This window comes from Lissotriton helveticus, chromosome 5_1 (assembly GCF_964261635.1).
Source record: "Lissotriton helveticus chromosome 5_1, aLisHel1.1, whole genome shotgun sequence".
NCBI classification, from domain to species: Eukaryota; Metazoa; Chordata; class Amphibia; order Caudata; family Salamandridae; genus Lissotriton; species Lissotriton helveticus.
The window spans coordinates 222,912,682-222,936,824 of NC_136065.1; the positions used below are offsets into that span (position 1 = coordinate 222,912,682).

Here is a 24,143-nt window from a genome sequence, read left to right on the forward strand (position 1 = left end):
ATTGGTTTCTTGTCCGGTTTACTAGGAGGCATGGTTTTAGGTGGTCTCTCGGGTTCCCTCACATATGGTCTCCCTTGAGCCCTAGCATAACAGGTGGCCATCTCTATGGCATGGTCCAATGTTAGTCCTGCATGTTGTTTGAGCCATCTCTGTGTGCTGTACGGGAGTGCTTCAATAAACTGTTCAAGGTATATCTTATTCATAATGGCTTCTATGTTCCCATCCTGTGGCTTGAGCCACAGATCGGCGGCCTCTTTTAACTTGAAGAACAGTGTCTTGGGCAAATTCCCTGGGGACCCTTTTTCTTGTCGAAACCGAGTGCGATGGGTTTCCTCGTCCACGCCCAATCGGTCAAGGATATACTGCTTGACTACAGCATAGACAGCGGTGCCATCCCTGTTCACCGTTTGATAGGCCGCCTGTGCTTCCCCTATCAACAGGGGTGCTAAGTAGAACGGCCACCTCTCCCCCGGCCATGCACTGGCTCTTGCTGCCCTTTCAAAGTTCAGGAAAAAAGCCAGGGGGTCTTCCCCCGGGGTGAATTTTTGCAACGGAACCACCGTGCCTGGGGGTGGTGCGGTGGCCCTTCCTTGTCCAATGACAGTCATTAGCTGGGTCTGACCCTCAGCCAGTTTCAGAATATTCTCAGACTGGTTTTGGATGGCCATCGTGAAAGCGTTCCGGTCAGCTTCCATTTGGGTCAATATGTTTTCCATCCTGTATCGAATGGGAGGTTCTTCTACAGCTCCTATCTGGCTCGCCAATTGTGACGTAGGGGTCGGGGAAGGGAGGACTCAACCCAAAACGTGTAGTCCACAAGCTCTTTATTGCTAACTGTAAACAGAAGGGGCTTGGCCCAGGGCAAAGTCAATATACAGTCAAGGGTTCCTTATCGCCTGTAGGACGTCTTCTTCAGACAAGATGCACCTCAAGGTCACTTTTCTCTCTTCCTGTGGCTCCACGGCTCCGGATATCAACAGGGAGGAAAGAGACACAGGAGAGCCTCGTTAGTGGCGTGGACAGGGGGCACGTAGGAAAGAGGGGAAGGGCAAGTGAGGGATCACCAGGTTCCACCACCGTGTGTACAGCTTCGCTATGAACAGTGCGTGCAGGGCCCCGTGGTTACCCTCGATCTATCCGGTCCCACCCCGTGCAGTAAACAACCCCTGTAGACGCCCTCGTACCTTGGTCAGCCACACTTCTCCCCTGGAAGTGTGGCAGGGCGGCTCGTGGGTCCGGTGGCCTCCTGGCTTGTCGCGTCTCTCCTCAGGTGTAACCGGCGACGTTGCTTCACTCCGTCCGTCGTCCTCTATGTCGGCGTCTTCCTCGCGGGTCGGCGTCTTCCCGTCAGGCAGCGCGCCAGGGTTCATGCCCAGCACTTCCTTATTCTCCGCAGGCCCTGCTGATAGGTCCGTTGGCGATGACGATGTTGCACCGGATAGGCTGACCGGCGGAAGAGACAGGGGACTCCCCCCTGACGTCAGAGCGGGGAGGGCCAACAGCGTAGGCAGCGAAGGAAACTCGGAGCCGCTCCAAGCCACATCACGGGGATCCTGCGGACGGGGCGGAAACGGACACAAGTTAGAAGGTATGTCCCGCCCGTCCAAGTCAGGGGACACGTCCTCGTGACACATATGTAGCATGATGTACCTTAGGCCTTTGACATGGCAGACGTCACAAGTGCAACCCTCGCTCCCCTACACACTTAAACGCACCTGTCAGCACCCGTGCTTCCGGCTGTCTCTGCAGTACTGGGCACAGTTTTGCGAACTGTATTTCATTTCCTTGCGCATTGTACAGAGACCACAAGCTGTATTTTTGTGCGGCTATGATCCTGGTGTCACCTGGCTCTATCTTGGTGAAGAACATAGACTGAACAGTACAGCAGTGTTAGGATTTAAACTACTTGCTACTCAAATCTGGAATTCGTTTGTGGCTAACCTTCAAGGTGGCGTGGAGCTTTCTCATTGCCAGCAGTTCTGCATTTTGTAATTCTGTGCTTGTTGACACTGCATCTCTATTTACCTGTCTGAGGAGACTCCTGACTTGGGTCAAGAGGATGCAATTTTATCTGAACTACTTGTCCAGTTAGTTACTTTGTGGATAAATCGACTTGTCCGATTTAAAAAAGCTTAACTTGCCATATTTACAGAATGCAGTGAAGTGACTGATCACGGAAGAGATCGTATTAGAGCTCTGATAGCTTCTCTGGCTATGCCAGTGTTCTATTAAGTCATCGTTTTTTGTATCTTTGTAATGATACAGGATTTTAGATATACCAAGGCTTAATTTGCGTCAAATCTTTGAATAATCACGCAGTGTGTGTTCAGGGCCTGTGTTTATGAACACGATAATCTTAGGCCAGTTTTCGTATGGCAGGGCTTAAGATATGCCAGCATTTAGTTCGCTAACATTCATATTATAGCAGATTTGAAGAAATATAATTTTTTATATTGTACCACTGCTAATTTTCGACCTTTTATTTCAGAGTAAATGTCGTTAATGGCTCTGCTAAAATTTAAGCCTTTCAATTTATATTCAAATATACTCATTTCAATACAAACAGGTTCTGCTTGTTCTTAAATGTGTAGATTTTGCAGTGGATTAACTCACCCTCACTCACCCTCAACCCCTCACCCTCACTCACCCTCACTCACCCTCACTCACCCTCACTCACCCTCACTCACCCACACCCTCACTCACCCTCACTCACCCTCACTCACCCCCAACCCCTCACCCTCACTCAGCTCACTCACCCGCAAACACTCACCCTCACTCACTCTCACCCTCACTCACCCTCAACCCCTCACACTCACTCACCCTCACTCACCCTCAACCCCTCACCCTCACTCACCCTCACTCACCCTCACCCTCACTCACCCTCACTCACCTTCACCCTCACCCACCCTCAGCCTCAACCCCTCTCCCTCACCCTCACTCACCATCAACACCTCACCCTCACTCACCCCCACCCTCACTCACCCTCACTCACCATCACCCTCACCCTCACTCACCCTCACTCACCCTCACCCTCACTCACCGTCACCTTCACTCACCCTCACTCACCTCCAACACCTCACTCACCCTCACTCACCCTCAACGCCTCACCCTCACTCACCCTCACCCTCCTTCACTCACCCTCAACCCCTCACCCCTTCACCCTCACTCACCCTCACTCACCCTCAACCCCTCACCCTCACTCACCCTCAACCCCTCACCCTCACTCACCCTCACCCTCACCCTCAACCTCACCCTGACTCAACCTCACCCTCACTCACCCTCAACCTCACCCTCACTCACCCTCACTCACCCTCACTCACCCTCAACCCCTCACCCTCACTCACCCTCACCCTCACTCACCCTCAACCCCTCACCCTCACTCACCCTCACCCTCACTCACCCTCACCCTCACTCACCCTCACCCTCACTCACCATCAACACCTCACCCTCACTCACCCTCACTCACCATCACCCTCACCCTCACTCACCCTCACCCTCCCTCACTCACCCTCACTCACCCTCACCCTCACCCTCACTCACCCTCACCCTCACTCACCCTCACCCTCACTCACCATCAACACCTCACCCTCACTCACCCTCACCCTCACTCACCATCACCCTCACCCTCACTCACCCTCACCCTCACTCACCCTCACCCTCACTCACCCTCACCTTCACTCACCCTCACTCACCCCCAATCCTCACTCACCCTCACTCACCCTCAACGCCTCACCCTCACTCACCCTCACCCCCTCACCCCTTTACCCTCACTCACCCTCACTCACCCTCAACCCCTCACCCTCACTCACCCTCAACCCCTCACCCTCACTCACCCTCACCCACCCTCACCCTCACTCTCAACCTCACCCTGACTCAACCTCACCCTCACTCACCCTCAACCTCACCCTCACTCACCCTCAACCTCTCACCCTCAAACCCTCACCCTCACTCACCCTCAACCCCTCACCCTCATTCACCCTCAACCTCAAACTCGCTTTTTAACTCACACACTGTAACACATTTTACCACTTTACAAGAATTGCATTAACAAAATGTAAAGTACTTTACGTGAAGACTTACAAAAGATATATTATAACCAACATTTCTTTCTTCTCCTTTCAGATTATTAAAACAACAACGAAAGAAACACAAGTTAAGGTAAATACTACTTTGCCAGTTAGGGCAAAGATTGTCAAAAATGTATACCTTACAGTCCCCCCAATAAATTAGGTACTCGGAAAAGGTTTTTAATTTAAAATTGGTGCAAAGATACTTTTATTATAACATCTAAGATGCAGAGATGCTTGAAAGCAAGTTACCATCAAGGGAATAGAAAATTTAATAGCAAATCACAAGGTAAGCAATGCTTACCAAATAGTGTTTTTGCTGTCTTGCACAATTTATGCAAACCAGTAACTACTTGGAATTCTAATGATCTGCATTATATAATGGACCGTGGGGACGCTTTATATCTACAAATGCATTCTATTAACAAAGAAACACTTATGCATCCAGATGACTTGCCAAGGTATATAGACCACAATCAAGAGATATATTCCCTCATGCTACGGAACGCTTACTACGGTGATGTCCTTAAACGTTTTGATAAAGCGTACCCAGATATTAGCACAGCATTAAATGTAACTCTTAATAAGCACTGTGGTGTTATACTTTGTATGGATGTATATGTTATAGCAATTTTCAAACATATGCAAATATACTTTGTATTTGATTCACATAGCAGGGACGATGAAGGCATGCCTTATTCTAACGGAACATGTGTTACAATTGCATTTCATTCTTTTGAAGGGCGGATTCAATATGTTGTGAAACTAGCATATCAGTTTACATATCAGGCTGAGCAATGTGTCCAATTTGAATTAACACCAATCGATATAAAAGTCATTCAGAGGAAATCTTTTACTAAAGCACTTACTGTGCACAAGAAAAATAGTCACCTACCGCAAGAAAGAAAGATTTGGGTACATACTACTGAATGTACTCCTAATCAGACTATAACATCAACTACAATGTCTTCAGATGATGTACTGAATCAGAGTAAGGGAGAGAATAGCAATTTATCACAATTACCAGGAAATAGTAAATCTATACAGGGAACAAAGAAACAGTCTCTGAAAAGAAAAAGGGATTCAAGTACATGTCCACAAAAAGTTGTAAAAAGGAAACAAATTAATGCAGCTGAAGAAGACATTACCAACAGTAAACAAATTGGTCTTGATCAAAACAGACCAAAATTAACGAAGGGTCAAAGGCAGAAACCAGCTAAACAAATCCATACAATTATTAGGAAATTCCACCGTGAAATATTGCATGGCCCAGAATACATTTGTACTCTTTGCAATCAATTGTGGCATAAAGCAACGGTGAAAAATACACGCAGTGTTAGCCAATCCGAAATTTTCAGAAAGTGTAACATTAGTAAGAAGAAAACAAATTTAATTTGTATGACTTGCTATTATTACATTCGCAAAGATAAAATACCACCATGTTCAATTCTAAATGGCATGGGGTTCCCAAATGTACCAGCTGAATTAGAATTATATGATTTAGAAGAACGATTAGTTTCACCTAGGATACCATTCTTACAAATTCGGACTCTGCCACGCGGTTTTCAAAAATCATTATCAGGTGCAGTAGTTAATGTACCTGCAGATGTTATGACAACTGTTACCATTTTACCAAGGCAAATTAATGACGCCATGACAATCCCAGTGAAATTAAAAAGGAAATTAGTCTATAAATCATATACACATTATGAAAATATTAGACCAAATACAGTAAAAAAGGCAGCTACATGGCTAGCTAAAAATAGTACAATGTTTAATGAATATGGTGTTACTATTAACCCTGACTGGGAGTATATACCTCCAGAAATAGAATCTCACAATGAGACTTCGGAGACAAACAATTCATCTGATAGTTCAGACAACATAGAAGCTGGAAATTTGGATACTATGTTAACAAATGAAACTATTACTACTAATTCGGTGAATGTGTTAAGTTTAGCTCCAGCTGAACATAACACGCCAAGAGGTTTATATGAGGATAAAGATTCTGAGTTTTTGGCTTTCCCTACTATTTTTTGTGGTGAACGAAGGCCAAACAATAAGCAAAGGCACATACCGGTACATTATAGTACTATTTGCCAAACAGAGTTAAGAAGTTATGATAGAAGAGTCGCTAAATCTATTAGTAATGTCTTTTTTAAACTGAAGAAATTACATATTAAGCAGATCCACGGTAAAATCAACATTTCCATCAGGAAAAAATTTACAGATGGAAAGAAAATAACTGCTAAAGACATAAAATCTAATATTGAGAATGTTTTACAGTTTAATGAGGGTTACAAAGTATTAAAAACTATACGCAGTTCACCTCCATATTGGGAAGGTTGCAAAAAAGATATTTTTGCAATGATAAGGCAACTTGGCATACCTACTTTCTTTTTGACTTTATCTGCTGCCGAAACAAAATGGCACCATTTAATAAATATACTATTGAGAGTTAGAAACTTAAAGGAATGCACAGAGGAAGAATTCTTAAACATGTCTTGGGAAACTAAAAGTAAATTAATACAAGAAGATCCTATAACATGTGCAAGACAGTTTGACTATCAAGTTAGGAAATTCTTTAATTGTGTTTTGATGAATGGCACTAATCCTATTGGGGAAATAGTAGACTACTTTTACAGAGTCGAATTCCAACAAAGAGGTTCTCCACATATACATGCATTACTCTGGGTAAACAAAGCACCACTGTATGGTGTTTCACCAGTGGAAGAAGTCAATAGCTTCATTGACAAATATATCACTTGTCATAAGTCTGAGAACCCTGTTTTACAACCGTTAATAAATCTACAAAGGCATGGTCATACCAAAAATTGCAGGCGTAAACATCAAAGGACATGCAAATATCAATATCCTAAATACCCAATGTCAACAACGCTTATATTAGAGCCATTAACACTTGAGGCGACAAATAAGCAATGGCAAGATAATATTAAAATAATACATGAAGCTATGAATAGTACTACTTTTAATACACTTTCTTTTGACGAATTTTTAGACTTCATTAAAATGGATGATAACGAATATATTACTTCAATACAAACTAGCTTACAAAAAACAACGATTTTTTTTAAACGAACACCAGCCGAATGCTTCATCAATAACTACAATAGTACTCTTTTAGAAGCTTGGCGAGCAAACATAGACTTGCAGTTTATACTGGACCCTTATGCTTGTGCTGTCTACATTATCTCATATATCAGTAAATCGCAAAGAGGAATTGGCAAACTTCTAGCGCAAGCTGCTAAAGAGGTAACAAGCAATAGTAATGTCAAAGATCAACTTAAACACATAGGAAACAAATTCCTCAACTGCACAGAAATTAGTGCTCAAGAAGCAGCATATCTAATTCTTCAAATACCATTAAGGAAAAGCTCACGATCATTTGTATTTATTAATACCAGCCGTCCAGAAAAAAGAACTTATTTAATGCGTGATTTGGAAACGATTAATAACTTGCCAGAAAATTCTACTGACATTCAATGTGAAAATATTATTATTAAGTACTGCAAACGGCCACAATCAGTAGAGATGTGCACGTTAGCAGACTATGCAGCAAATTTTAACTATGTGAAGAAAAAAACACATCAGAGAGAAATCAATGATAGCGAAGATTTACTTGCAGAACAAAACTTTTACAGCTCAGATGAGGAAGAATTAGAAATAGCATGTAGTAACGGGAATAAAGAACAACAGAAACAGATTTCTGATTATGCTTTAAATAAGCGCACACAAGGGAAAATAATACGCTTTTGCAGATTTAACAAAAATAATGAACCTGAAGAGTATTATAGAGAGATATTAATGTTGCACTATCCATGGAGGGAAGAACATAAAATACGAATAAACAAGGAAACTTACTATGACAGGTATCTGGAAGTTAAAACCTTTGTTGACGCACAACTAAAAATCTATAACAAACAGCAGGAGAAGTTACAAACATTCTTCATGAACAGTGTCATGAAAATGTAATTTCACCTCCTCTATCACCAACAGTAAATATACAGAGAGAAGACCAAAATAATGAAATAAATAATATATATGATTTGGCTCTAGATTTAGGAATTAGAACTACCACCGATGAACAAAGCTCAACTAACGTTTTTTTACCCAATGAGAAATACCAAGAACTTATGCAAAACTTAACGGAAGAACAACTACAATTTGTTTACCATCACTTGCATTGGTTTAAAACTACAAGCACTCCATGCTATACTTTTTGCACCGGAGGGGCTGGTGTTGGGAAAAGTTTTGTAATATCTGCACTATATCAAACTTTACTACGTTACTATAACACAAAGGCAGGTGAAAATCCAGACAATGTTTATATCTTACTTACTGCTCCAACAGGCAAGGCTGCCCATAATATTAATGGCAAAACACTGCATAGCACTTTCAAAATACCTGTGTCGCAAAGTTTGACTTATAAACAACTGAGTCATGAACATAGAACTGCTCTACAAATGGAAATGATGCATGTTAGAGTTGTTATTATAGATGAAATTTCAATGGTAGGGCACAATATGTTAAATTTTATACATAACAGGCTACAAGAAATAAAATCATCTAATGAACCATTTGGAGGGATTTCTATTTTAGCCATTGGTGACTTTTACCAATTAAAACCTGTATTTGACAGATACATTTTTCAGGATTCTACACAGTTGTATGGTCCTTTAAGTGCAAATTTATGGAAAGAACATTTTAAAATTTTTGAATTAACCAAAATTATGCGCCAAAAAGAAGATCTTCAATTTGCTCAACTACTAAACCGGTTGAGAGAAGGCAAGCATACTGAAGAAGATATTTCACAAATTAAGCTAAGGGAAATACAACCTGATGAGAGTCTATTAGAAACAATCCCATATATCATGTCAACTAATAGAGAAGTTAATGAAATTAAGAAACAGGTTTTGGAAACACATAGCAAACATTATCCAGTCTACATAACAGTAGCAAGCGATACCGTAAGTTCTGATTTGTCAGAAAATGTGAAAAAAACAATTCTGAAGCAACTGCCCAAAGATCCACAGAAAACAATGGGCCTTTCACATACATTACACATAGCCTTACAACTTCGTTATGATTTAAGTTGCAATGTGGATGTAAATGATGGTTTAACAAATGGCGCAACTGGTGTGGTACAATTAGTTGAATTGATTAACAATACACCTATCATTGTTTGGTTGTTATTTGAGAATCAGAGTATAGGACAAACAACAAGACAACAATATAAACACTTATATCATTCACAAATTCAAAACACATGGACACCAATACATGCTATAGCTAGACATTTTCAATACACTAAGAAATTTATTACCATTATACGGAAGCAATTTCCTTTACGCCAAGCATCAGCACGGACTATACATCGCACACAAGGTGCAACTATCGAACCACTTTATATACACTTTAATAACAGCAAGATTCATCATTTGCATTATCTTGCTATTAGCAGGGCCAAATCAATACAAAATGTATATGTACAGAATTTTGATGAAGGTAAAATTTTAGTACATCCACAAGTTAATGAGGAAATGCACAGATTAAGGACAGAAATGCCACTTGAAATACATATCCCACAGTTACATACATACACTGCACATTTCAATATCATTGCACACAATATAAGATCACTACAGAAAAATTTTACTTCTATGATAGCTGATAGGAATATATTACAAGCAGACATTATTTGCTTAACTGAGATCAACACTACAAGGAAGGCTACAGATAGTGATTTTACGATACAACAATACCATCACATTATATTTGATAAATTTCATACATACAACACAAACCATGGAATGATCATGTACTACAAAAAAGATTTATTTATATTGCCTATTTATGAGACACATGAAGGGATAGACATTTTACATTTTACTGTACATATTCATAACACGGATTACCTTATTATTATTTTATACAAACCACCACAACAAAGTATAACTTCTCTTTTGGATTTTATCACAAATATTACGAATTTTTACCCCACACACACATTTATCATTATAGGGGATTTCAATGTGGATCTATCTCAACAAAATTCATACACTAAGCAATTAATTGGATTCTTTGAAGCTAAATTACAATGTAAACAACTCATTTCCAGTTACACAACTAACTACCAATCCATTTTAGATCATATATATACAAATGGAAAACTGCACAACTATGGTACATTAGAATGCTATTACAGTGATCATAAAGCAATATGGGTTTGTATTTAACATGTTATAACTCATTTTATATTTCAGATGATGTCTATTGAAGAAATCAGTAACATTAATACCAATGACAACAAACCATATCAGAAACCCATACGAGTTAATGTAATCAACTGCTCTGGAAAAACAACTTACAAAAATGCAAAACAAGAACAAAAAATTCTATTTCATTTGGCTCTAGCAGATAAAACTGGTACTATGAAATGTACTTGTTATCAAGAAGAATTATATGAGCAAACTCAAAGTAACTGTGGACTACTGATACACAACTTCATCATCAAAAACTAAACAATTTTAATTACTAAGCAAACTAAAGTTACAAAATTTCCGGCAATGAAAATTGAGGAGGGCCTTATCCAACAAGCGAAGAACATTTTGCATCCGCCTGCACCATCTGCTTCTCCCATTAAGGAAATAAAACGTGCAAGTCTAAAAAGTCTTATGACCGTTTCAGGGACAATATGTGGCGTAAGTATAAACGCAAATATGTCATCATGTCACAACTAAAAATGCCTAGTTAGCTTACACACACATTACACCTTTGCTAACTTCACTAACAAGCTAAAAACAAATAGCATTATACACTGTCACACTATGTAGAAAGCACGAACTTTTTTAACCATAATATGCCAGTTTTTAGCTGTCTACTATAAATACAAGCACTCTCTACAAATCCATTTTGGGAAATAAACACTGCTATCTTTTCTATAGGAGGTTCTGTTGGGTCCTTAAATATGACACCTTAGATTGCCATTCATACAACGCACTATTACTTTTTTTTTTTTGTTTCGCAATTTAATACAATGCTTCTTTTGTGTAGGAAGAGGACGTAAAGACTGTCTTTATCAATGGAGAAGATACTCCACTGAAATCGATTACTTTAAAAGATGCAACAGATGACATCAAAGTGACACTGTGGAGAGAAGCTACACTATTTAACATACATCTTGGAGATTATGTCACGCTAACTCATGTAACTGTCCATGAATTTAATGCACAGAAAATATTGAATACAACGAGGCACAGCAAAATAGAGGTAAGCAGACTAAATAAATTTATTGGGAAATAAGAACTACTATTTCACAACCTATATACAAATTTCTCACTCTCGCACCCACTCTGGACATATCACCCACTTGCATCCTTTCAAGCACTTTCTATCTTTCCAGCACTCTGGAGCTTTCAACTACCCTGGCTCTTTCAGACACTCTGCCTCTTTCAGACACTCTGCCTCTTTCAGACACTCTGCCTCTTTCAGACACTCTGCCTCTTTCAGACACTCTGCCTCTTTCAGACACTCTGCCTCTTTCAGAAACACTCTGCTTCTTTCAGCCACTCTGGCGCTTTCACCCACTCTGCCTCTTTTACCCACTCTGCCACTTTTAGCCACTCTGAGCCTTTCAGCCACTCTGAGCCTTTCCCCCACTCTGTGCCTTTCACCCACTCTGTGCCTTTCCCCAACTCTGTGCCTTTCCCCAACTCTGTGCCTTTCTCCCACTCTGTGCCTTTCCCCCACTCTGAGCCTTTCACCCACTCTGAGCCTTTCACCCACTCTGTACTTTTCACACACTCTCTGCCTTTCATGCACTCTGAACCTTTCACCCACTCTGTACCTTTCACCCACTATGTACCTTTCGCCCACTCTGTACCTTTCACCCACTCTGTACCTTTCACCCACTCTCTACCTTTCACCCACTCTCTACCTTTCACCCACTCTGTACCTTTCACCCACTCTGTACCTTTCACCCACTCTGTACCTTTCACCCACTGTGTACCTTTCGCCCACTCTGTACCTTTCGCCCACTCTGTACCTTTCGCCCACTCTGTACCTTTCGCCCACTCTGTACCTTTCACCCACTCTCTACCTTTCGCCCACTCTCTACCTTTCGCCCAATCTGTACCTTTCGCCCACTCTGTACCTTTCGCCCACACTGTTCCTTTCGCCCACTCTGTACCTTTCGCCCACTCTGTACCTTTCGCCCACTCTGTACCTTTCGCCCACTCTGTACCTTTCGCCCACTCTGTACCTTTCGCCCACTCTGTACCTTTCGCCCACTCTGTACCTTTCGCCCACTCGGTACCTTTCGCCCACTCGGTACCTTTTGCCCACTCTATACCTTTCGGGGACTCTGTACCTTTCGCCCACTCTATACCTTTCGCCCACTCTGTACCTTTCGCCCACTATGTACCTTTCGCCCACTATGTACCTTTCGCCCACTCTGTACCTTTCGCCCACTCTGTACCTTTCGCCCACTCTGTACCTTTCGCCCACTCTGTACCTTTCGCCCACTCTGTACCTTTCGCCCACTCTGTACCTTTCATGCACTCTCTATCACACACACACACTCTCGCTCACAAACAAAAAGTCTCTCTTTCACACTGTACTTACAAAAAACATAACGAATAACAATCTAAGGACTAATTGTTGCATTTGTTTTGTCTCAACAGGTAACAGCCCCACCACAGGAAAATATTGACATACAAATTTATGGCGGCGAAAGCACCAAAGATGAAACAAGTATTATAACTATTAGGGTGACAAACACAGACGTTTATCAATCGATGCCAATTCAAAATGACATACTAATTAAATGGTTTATGTTGGATGATGAGGTGGACAACATTGGAAATGCACTTGTACATTATTTGCCACAAACTTGTGAAGTGGTGTTTTGTAATGGGAAAATCATAAACATTGTGAAAGAGAAAGACGATGAAGACATATGTTCCGACTAAAAATCTCATGTTGCCATGCTCTCACATTTTTGTACAAAGTTTCAAAATAAATATTATTGTGTTTACTAAAAATAAAAAGGTGTGAAATACACATTTTAAACTTCTTTGGTCTTGTTTTGCTAAAGGAAGGATACATACAACTACAACTTCACTCAACTAATACAACATAGTCACACACACATACAACAATCATGCAATACATCGGACAAACTAAAAACACAACTAATTACACACACTCTGTAGCTTGCACGAACTCCGATGCTTTAAGCCACTCTGCATCGTTCCGCCACTCTGCATCATTCAGCCACTCTGCTTCATTCACACACTCTGCTTCATTCGCCCACTCTGCTTCATTCACCCACTCTGCTTCATTCACCCACTCTGCTTCATTCACCCACTCTGCTTCATTCACCCACTGTGCTTCATTCACCCACTCTGCTTCAGTCACCCATTTTGCTTCAGTCACCCAGTCTGCATCTTTCACCCAGTCTGCATCTTTCACCCAGTCTGCATCTTTCTCCCACTCTGCATCTTTCACCCACTCTGCATTTAAAAGCCACTCTACATCTTTCACCCACTCTGTACCTTTCACCCACTCTGTACCTTTCATCCACTCTGTACCTTTCACCCACTCTGTACCTTTCACCCACTCTGTACCTTTCAGCCACTCTGCACTTTTCGCACACTCTTCACTTTTCACCCACTCTATACCAATCAACCACTCTGTACCTTTCAACCAATCTGTACCTTTCACCCACTCTGTACCTTTCACCCACTATTCACTTTTCACACACTCTGTACCTTTCACCCACTCCGTACCTCTCACCCACTCTGTACCTTTCACCCACTCTGTACCTTTCACCCACTCTGTACCTTTCATCCGCTCTGTACCTTTCACCCGCTCTGTACCTTTCACCCACTCTGCACTTTTAACACACTCTGTACCTTTTACCCACTCCTTACCTTTCACACACACTGTACCTTTCACCCACTCTGTACCTTTCAACCACTCTGTACCTTTCACACACTCTGTACCTTTCACACACTCTGTACCTTTCGCCCACTCTGTACCTTTCACCCACTCTGTACCTTTCACCCACTCTGTACCTATCACCCACTCTGTACCTTTCATCCACTCTGTACCTTTCACCCACGCTGTACCTTTCACCCACGCTGTACCTTTCACCCACTCTGTAGCTTTCACCCACTCTGTACCTTTCACCCACTCTGTACCTTTCACCCACTCTGTACCTTTCACACACTCTGTACCTTTCACACACTCTGTACCTTTCGCCCACTCTGTACCTTTCGCCCACTCTGTACCTTTCGCCCACTCGGTACCTTTCACACACTCTTTACCTTTCACACACTCTTCACCTTTCACCCACTCAGTACCTTTCACCCACTCTGCATCTTTCACCCACTCTGCATCTTTCACCCACTCTGCATCTTTCACCCACTCTGTACCTTTCACCCACTCTGTAGCTTTCACCCACTCTGTAGCTTTCACCCACTCTGTACCTTTCACCCACTCTGTACCTTTCACCCACTCTGCACCTTTCACCCACTCTGCACCTTTCACCCACTCTGCACCTTTCACCCACTCTGTACCTTTCACCCACTCTGTACCTTTCACCTACTCTGTACCTTTCACCCACTCTATACCAATCAACCACTCTGTACCTTTCACCCACTCTGTACCTTTCACCCACTCTGTACCTTTCAACCAATCTGTACCTTTCACCCACTCTGTACCTTTCACCCACTATTCACTTTTCACACACTCTGTACCTTTCACCCACTCCGTACCTCTCACCCACTCTGTACCTTTCACCCACTCTGTACCTTTCACCCACTCTGTACCTTTCATCCGCTCTGTACCTTTCACCCGCTCTGTACCTTTCACCCACTCTGCACTTTTAACCCACTCTGTACCTTTTACCCACTCCTTACCTTTCACACACACTGTACCTTTCACCCACTCTGTACCTTTCAACCACTCTGTACCTTTCACACACTCTGTACCTTTCACACACTCTGTACCTTTCGCCCACTCTGTACCTTTCACACACTCTGTACCTTTCACCCACTCTGTACCTATCACCCACTCTGTACCTTTCATCCACTCTGTACCTTTCACCCACGCTGTACCTTTCACCCACTCTGTAGCTTTCACCCACTCTGTAGCTTTCACCCACTCTGTACCTTTCACCCACTCTGTACTTTTCACACACTCTGTACCTTTACACACTCTGTACCTTTCGCCCACTCTGTACCTTTCGCCCACTCTGTACCTTTCGCACACTCTGTACCTTTCGCACACTCGGTACCTTTCACACACTCTTTACCTTTCACACACTCTTCACCTTTCACCCACTCAGTACCTTTCACCCACTCTGCATCATTCACCCACTCTGCATCTTTCACCCACTCTGCATCTTTCACCCACTCTGCATTTTTCAACCACTCTGCATCTTTTACCCACTCTGCATCTTTCACCCACTAAGCATCTTTCACCCACTAAGCATCTTTCACCCACTAAGCATCTTTCACCCACTCTGCATCTTTCACCCACTCTGCATCTTTCACCCACTCTGCATCTTTCACCCACTCTGCATCTTTCACCCACTCTGCTTCAGTCACCCACTCTGCTTCAGTCACCCACTCTGCTTCAGTCACCCACTCTGCTTCAGTCATCCACTCTGCTTCAGTCACCCACTCTGCTTCAGTCACCCACTCGGCATCATTCACCCACTCTGCATCATTCACCCACTCTGCATCATTCACCCACTCTGCATCATTCACCCACTCTGCATCATTCACCCACTCTGCAAATTGATGAATGTTATGCCATTTTCATAGACATCAACAACTTTTTGGACGGGTAAAAAAAAAAAGGGGGTCTACGGAGTAGTGCGTCAGATACGTTACACACAAAATATACTTCCCAAAAGTGAGCTACAGCATGCAAGGATGTTGATCTGGCTTCATGCCAAAAAGCAACAATCATTCTTACAATATTACACCAACAAAACAAAGAAAAATATGTGGCAGGAAGCGAGGACGAGGATGTACAAACACAAAAGTGAAACAGACTTTTTTTCATTGTGGCAATAAACAAGCACTATACATCTGGGGAATGGGACGGATTTAACACAATGGTCAAGAGTTACACAAAAAGCCGTACGCATATAACAATAGCAGTTATTCACACGGAATTACATCAAATATAAGAAAGATATTACGCAACTTGGATTCAGCACGAACAGCATCAATAAACATTACATAGGTCTCTTAGCTTCACAAAACAACGCGTAATAAAATTAATACTTTTCAAGTGTACAATATTCATGGCGAAAAAAGTACTTAGAAACTCAAAGAACAGCTCGTGTACGTCAAATAACAAACACAAGCTAATAATACATTACATAACACTTTACGAAACAAATTACATTACATATCGAAGAATAAAAACAAGACTTTAATTTACATTACATAATATTCATTTCTAAATATTGCGAACGAAAAACATACTATGTCAACATTATTAAAAATACACTCCTATTCATTCGTTAACTTAAACATACTATAGATACTACATTACATTACTTATAAAATAAATTAGGAATACATTCTTACCTGTCGAACGACGCAGCAACAGCACAAGACCAAGAACACGCCTTCCGCGATTCAACATTCTCGATCTTCTGGGGAATTCCACCGTTGACGTAAGCAAATCAGAATGCAACGTCAAAAACGTCGCATTCCGATTGGCTACAAATAAACGTCAACGGAACGTAAACACTCACAACACCAAAAAAACTAGAACGCTAACGTAGACAACGTCAAGGTGACGCGTTGCGTCGGCCATTTTTAACATGATACTATTAATACGGGACTCCACTGACACAAAAAAACACACATAACACCACACATTAATTTAAACACACACATTTACCTGCATCTCTATTTACCTGTCTGAGGAGACTCCTGACTTGGGTCAAGAGGATAAAATTTTAACAAATTACACACACTCTGTAGCTTGCGCGAACTCTGATGCTTTAAGCCACTCTGCATCGTTCCGCCACTCTGCAACATTCAGCCACTCTGCATCATTCAGCCAATCTGCATCATTCACCCACTCGGCATCATTCAGCCACTCGGCATCTTTCACCCACTCTACTTCATTCACCCACTCTGCTTCATTCACCCACTCTGCTTCACTCACCCACTCTGCTTCACTCACCCACTCTGCTTCATTCACCCACTCTGCTTCACTCTCCCACTCTGCTTCATTCTCCCACTCTGCTTCATTCTCCCACTCTGCTTCATTCTCCCACTCTGATTCATTCACACACTCTGCTTCATTCACCCACTCTGCTTCATTCACCCACTCTGCTTCAGTCACCCACTCTGCTTCAGTCACCCACTCTGCTTCAGTCACCCACTCTGATTCAGTCACCCACTCTGATTCAGTCACCCACTCTGATTCAGTCACCCACTCTGATTCAGTCACCCACTCTGCATCTTTCACCCACTCTGCATCTTTCACCCACTCTGCATCTTTCACCCACTCTGCATCTTTCACCCACTCTGCATCTTTCACCCACTCTGCATCTTTCACCCACTAGGCATCTTTCACCCACTAGGCATCTTTCACCCACTCTGCATCTTTCACCCACTCTGCATCTTTCACCCACTATGCATCTTTCACCCACTATGCATCTTTCACCCACTCTGCATCTTTCACCCACTTTGCATCTTTCACCCACTCTGTACCTTTCACCCACTCTGTACCTTTCTCCCACTCTGTACCTTTCACCCACTCTGTACCTTTCACCTTCTCTGTACCTTTCAACCAATCTGTACCTTTCACCCACTCTGTACCTTTCACCCACTCTGTACCTTTCACCCACTCTTCACTTTTCAGCCACTCTGTACCTTTCACCCACTCCGTACCTTTCACACACTCTCTACCTTTCACCCACTCTGTACCTTTCACCCACTCTGTACCTTTCACCGACTCTTTACCTTTCACCCACTCTGCACCTTTCACCCACTCTGTACCTTTCACCCACTCTGTACCTTTCACCCACTCTGTACCTTTCACCCACTCTGTACCTTTCACCTTCTCTGTACCCTTTCACCCACTCTGTACTTTTCACCCACTCTGTAGCTTTTACCCATTCTGTAGCTTTCACCCACTCTGTAGCTTTCACCCACTCTGCACTTTTCACCCACTCTCTACCTTTCACCCACTCTGTACCTTTCATCCACTCTGCACCTTTCACCCACTCCGTACCTTTCACCCACCCGTAACTTTCACCCACTCTGTACCTTTCACCCACTCCATACCTTTCACCCACTCTGTACCTTTCACCCACTCTGCACTTTTAACCCACTCTGTACCTTTAACCCACTCCGTACCTTTCACCCACTCCGTACCTTTCACCCACTCCGTACCTTTCACACACTCTGTACCTTTCACACACTCTGTACCTTTCACACACTCTGTACCCTCACTCACCCTCACTCACCCTCACTCACCCTCACCCTCACTCACCCTCACCCACACTCACCCTCACCCTCACTCACCCTCAACGCCTCACCCTCACTCATCCTCAACACCTCACCCTCACCCTCACTCACACTCAACACCTCACCCTCACCCTCACTCACCCTCAACCCTTCACCCTCAACCCCTCACTCACCCTCACTCTCACTCACCCTCACTCACCCTCAACCCCTCAGCCTCACCCTCACTCACCCTCACCCTCACCCTCACTCACCCTCAACTCCTCACCCTCACTCACCCTCACCCACCCTCAACACCTCACCCTCACTCACCCTCAACACCTCACCCTCACTCACCCTCAACACCTCACCCTCACTCACCCTCAACCCATCACCCTCAACACCTCACCCTCACTCACCCTCACCCTCACTCACCCTCAACACCTCACCCTCAACGCCTCACCCTCAACACCTCACCCTCACTCACCCTCACAACACATATTGTGTTACAATAGGTGTCACATTTGCGAAAGATAAAACTATTGGCATTTTAAATAACAAAGCTATTAATTCACAATTTTAAAAACAAGCACATACATAAAAAATGTGTCCTTTACAATACCAATAGCTCAAACTTTCCTAATGCTAGACATATTGCATTGCTGTGCTTCTCTCCCCTGCTGCACTCTCCTGCTCTCTAGAGATGTAGCATAACGACTAGAGCTGCCATATAAGTCACGTACATACAAAACATGTTGCATTCCAAATGCTATAGGTGTCACATTCGCAAAAGTTATAACTATTGCCATTGTAAATGACAAAGCCATCAATTTAGCAATTTTAACAACTAAAAAATAAATAAAATATGTCATTTACAAGACCAATAACTACAACTTTTCTAATGCAAGACCTATTGCAAGTGCAGCTGACGTGTTAAATGAGCATTTAAAGATGTTATGTTTCAATCTGTTGCAATACAGTAAACATGCCAGCTATAATTCGATGAGCCACTTCACATAGGATGGACAGACAGATAAATAAATATATACATATATATAGATAGATAGAGAGATAGATAGATAGATAGATAGATAGATAGATAGATAGATAGATAGATAGATAGATAGATACATAGATAGATAGATAGATAGATAGACAGACAGACAGACACGCATGTGGTACGGTAGGTATTCAGAAAGATAGAGCTGAATGGAAGGATAAGTGGAAGGCTGCATGGACATGTTCGGATTGGATGCTGGTGGCTTTCAGCTCCCTCTGCTTCATCAAACTATTATACTCGTACTAAAACAACATGTGTTTACCCTTTCACCGCCTCCAACAACAACCTCTTCTTCCTTCAAGCACCTATAAAATATGGTCTTTAATAGGCTCACTCACAACCCAACAACCAACAACAGATCAATGATTGACCTTCATTTAAGCAGTAAGCCATGTGGTTCCAAATCTGATGGGGTCTATATTGTGTGCCTGCACTATACTCTTTGTGTGGAGACGTTCTCCGACATGTTATCTTTCCAAAGTCAAACAACACATCATTATGCCAGGCCCAAACGAAAGAATAAAAAATATAGCAATGTGTGTCCCTATCTGTTCTAAAAATATTAAGAGCTTTATAGTTGGTAGTGAAACTATACAAGTGTTTAATTTAGGGTTCATGACGTGTCAATTTTTTTCTTGTTCTTGAAATTTATTTAATTGAGAGAGCATCTTGGAGATGGATGAATACCATGTGTCGACATCATTAGTTCAGATTTTGAAAATACATGGGGGTAAATTTCGAAACAATATGAAGCTCAAGTGTGTTTACTTATCAAACTTTTATTTTAATAAGTTAAAGAAATGCATCCATTAAAATATAAAACATTAACACAGTAAAGTAATTTAAATTTCTAATGGCTATTTGAACAAACTCAGCTTCAGTCACCCACTCTGCTTCAGTCACCTACTAAAATTCAGTCAACCACTCTGCTTCAGTCACCCACTCTGCTTCAGTCACCCACTCTGCTTCAGTCACCCACTCTGCTTCAGTCACCCACTCTGCATCATTCACCCACTCTGCATCATTCACCCACTCTGCATCATTCACCCACTCTGCAAATTGATGAATGTTAAGCCATTTTCATAGACATAAACAACTTTTAGGACGGGAAAAAACAATGGATGTCTACGGAGTAGTGCATCAGATACGTTACACACAAAATATACTTCCCAAAAGTGAGCTACAGCATGCAAGGATGTTGATCAGGCTTCAGGCCAAAAAGCAAAAAACATTTGTACAATATTACAACAACAAAACAAAAGAGAAATATGTGGAAGGAAGCGAGGACGAGGATGTACAAACACTAAAGTGAAACAGCCAACTTTTTACTGGGACAATAAACAAGCACTATTCATCCGGGGAATGGGACGGATTAAACACAATGCTCAAGAGTTACACAAAAAAGCCGTACGCATATAACAATAGAAGTTATTCACTCGGAATTACATCAAATATAATAAAGATATTACGCAATTTGCATTCAGCACGAACAGCATCAATAAACATTACATAGGTCTCTTAGCTTCAAAAAAAATGTAAGCTACAGCATGCAATGATGTTTATCAGGCTTCAGGTCACAAAACAAAAATTCTTCGGACAAGATAACACCAACAAAACAACGAAGAAATTTCTGGCAGGAAGCGAGGACGAGGATGTACAAACACAAATGTGAAACAGCCTATTTTTTATTGGGGGAATAAATAAACATTATTCACCCGGGGAATGGGACGGATTAAACACAATTGTCAAGAGTTACACAAAAAGCCGTACGCATATAACACGAGCATTTATTCACACGAAATTACATCCAATATACAAAAAAAATTTTTTCCCTACTCTACAGTAATGTGGACATAAGTCTAAATTCTGATAGCAACATGGAGAAAGCATATATAACAAGACAATTTTGCTTTAAAAATACATCATAACACAAAGCGGAGACATTGCATTAATTTTTAAAGAAGAGGAAGTATCACAAACCACAGCACGAAATTTAAATACACATCAAAATAAAAAACTATACAAACATACATTTAATAATTAAAACAATAACAGAACGGAGAGATGAAACAATATAAATTATTCACGCACATATACAACATACTACACAATTACACACCCAAAAAAAAAACATAACTCTAATTATTAACACAACTACTGACTAAAAGCAACAATTTCAAAAATTAAATCTGAACAATAGGATACAATGCTTTACATACATAACGAGCCGACAATTCAAAATAAACATCCTTCGTTGCAAAACAAAGACACTACTATGCCAATATAACTAATAGGAAACAACAAATCGAATTATTAATAACACTATACACACACAAAACAAACAACAAATAACAACTTACCTGTCGAACGATGCACGGAACAGACGACGAAGCCAACACTCCTTACACGGGACGCGCTTTCAACAATATGGGGATTTCCAATTAGACGCGAGTAAATTGTTACGCAACGTGAGAGGATTTTGAAATCTCATTGGCAGACACGCACGTCAATCAAAATAGTACGGGATTCAAAATAAAAACTAGAACGCAATCACTGAAATACTTTAATATAATTATGGGACAGTCACACAAGCACACACACCACAATCACACAAATACACAACACACAAACACCCTCACACACCCTCACCCTCACACACCCTCACTCACACCCCCCCTCACCCCCCCACCCTTACAACACACTCACCCTCACTAACACTCACCCTCACACCCTCACACACCCTCACTCACACTCATGACCTCAACCACACACCCTCACATGCCCCCACCCTCACACAACCCCACCCTCACACACACCCGCCCTCACACACTCTCACACATCCTCACACACACACATTCTCAATAAGCCTCACACCCTCACCCTCGCCCACCCTCACTCACCCTCACCCTCACCCTCACCCTCACTCACCCTCAACCCCTCACCCTCAATAACACTCACCCTCACTCACCCTCAACACCTCACCCTCACTCACCCTCACCCTCACCCTCACTCACCCTCAATCCCTCTCCCACACTCACCCTCAACTCCTCACCCTCACTCACCCTCAACCACTCACCCTCACTCACCCTCACTCACACTCACTCACACTCACTCACTCACCCTCACCCTCACTCACCCTCACTCACCCTCACTCACCCTCACCCTCACCCTCACTCACCCTCACCCACCCTCAACGCCTCACCCTCACTCGCCCTCAACTCCTCACCCTCACCCTCACTCACCCTCAACCCCTCACCCTCACCCTCACTCACCCTCAACCCTTCACCCTCAACACCTCACCCTCACACTCACTCACCCTCAACCCCTCATCCTCAACCACTCACCCTCACTCACCCTCACCCTCACTCACCCTCACCCACACTCACCCTCACCCTCACTCACCCTCAACGCCTCACCCTCATTCACCCTCAACCACTCACCCTCACTCACCCGCAACACCTCACCCTCACCCTCACACCATCAACCCTTCACCCTCAACCCCTCACTCACCCTCACTCTCACTCACCCTCACTCACCCTCAACTCCTCAGCCTCACCCTCACTCACCCTCACCCTCAACCCCTCACACTCACTCACCCTCACCCTCACTCAACCTCAACCCCTCACCCTCACTCACCCTCACCCTCACTCACCCTCACCCTCACCCTCACTCACCCTCACCCACACTCACCCTCACTCACCCTCACTCACCCTCAACCCCTCACCCTCACTCACCCTCAACGCCTCACCCTCACCCTCACCCTCACTCAACCTCAACCCTTCACCCTCAACCCCTCACTCACCCTCACTCTCACTCACCCTCAAAACCTCACCCTCACCCTCACTCACCCTCAACACCTCACCCTCACCCTCACTCACCCTCAACACATCACCCCCACTAACACTCAACACCTCACCCTCACCCTCACTCACCCTCAACACCTGAGCCTCACCCTCACTCACCCTCACCCACACTCACCCTCACCCACCCTCAACGCCTCACCCTCATTCACCCTCAACCCCTCACCCTCACTCACCCGCAACACCTCACCCTCACCCTCACACCCTCACCCTTCACCCTCAACCCCTCACTCACCCTCACTCTCACTCTCCCTCACTCACCCTCAACACCTCAGCCTCACCCTCACTCACCCTCACCCTCAACACCTCACACTCACTCACCCTCACCCTCACTCAACCTCAACCCCTCACCCTCACTCACCCTCACCCTCACTCACCCTCACCCACACTCACCCTCACTCACCCTCACCCACACTCATCCTCACTCACCCTCACTCACCCTCAACCCCTCACCCTCACCCTCACTCACCCTCAACACATCACCCCCACTAACACTCAACACCTCACCCTCACCCTCACTCACCCTCAACACCTGAGCCTCACCCTCACTCACCCTCAACACCTGAGCCTCACCCTCACTCACCCTCACCCACACTCACCCTCAACGCCTCACCCTCATTCACCCTCAACCCCTCACCCTCACTCACCCGCA

At 43.3% G+C, this 24,143-nt stretch overlaps 2 protein-coding genes across 2 annotated transcripts in view; one reads left to right on the top strand and one right to left on the bottom strand.

Annotated features, from left to right (window-relative positions):
* Positions 1-1,643, bottom strand: part of LOC144752430 (uncharacterized) — a 40,676-nt gene extending 39,033 nt beyond the window's left edge. The window contains exon 1 of the mRNA XM_078640361.1: positions 1,185-1,643. Within this exon, the coding sequence (XP_078496487.1) occupies positions 1,185-1,643 (459 nt within the window). The remainder of the gene's footprint in view (positions 1-1,184) is intronic.
* Positions 1,644-10,594: 8,951 nt separating this feature from the next.
* Positions 10,595-13,057, top strand: LOC144752431 (uncharacterized). The gene is made up of 3 exons (XM_078640362.1): positions 10,595-10,789; positions 11,142-11,357; positions 12,770-13,057. The coding sequence occupies exons 1-3, from the start codon at positions 10,655-10,657 to the stop codon at positions 13,055-13,057; spliced, it is 639 nt and encodes a 212-aa protein (XP_078496488.1). The 5' UTR covers positions 10,595-10,654.
* Positions 13,058-24,143: the final 11,086 nt, after the last annotated feature.

What these genes read in the sequence shown, in the direction of transcription:
- LOC144752431 (XM_078640362.1), top strand. Translation starts at nt 10,655, where the DNA reads ATGAAAATTGAGGAGGGCCTTATCCAACAAGCGAAGAACATTTTGCAT. An exon ending in TTTCAGGGACAATATGTGGC is followed by an intron (nt 10,790 to 11,141) that starts GTAAGTATAAAC and finishes TCTTTTGTGTAG; the next exon opens with GAAGAGGACGTAAAGACTGT. An exon ending in CGAGGCACAGCAAAATAGAG is followed by an intron (nt 11,358 to 12,769) that starts GTAAGCAGACTA and finishes TTGTCTCAACAG; the next exon opens with GTAACAGCCCCACCACAGGA.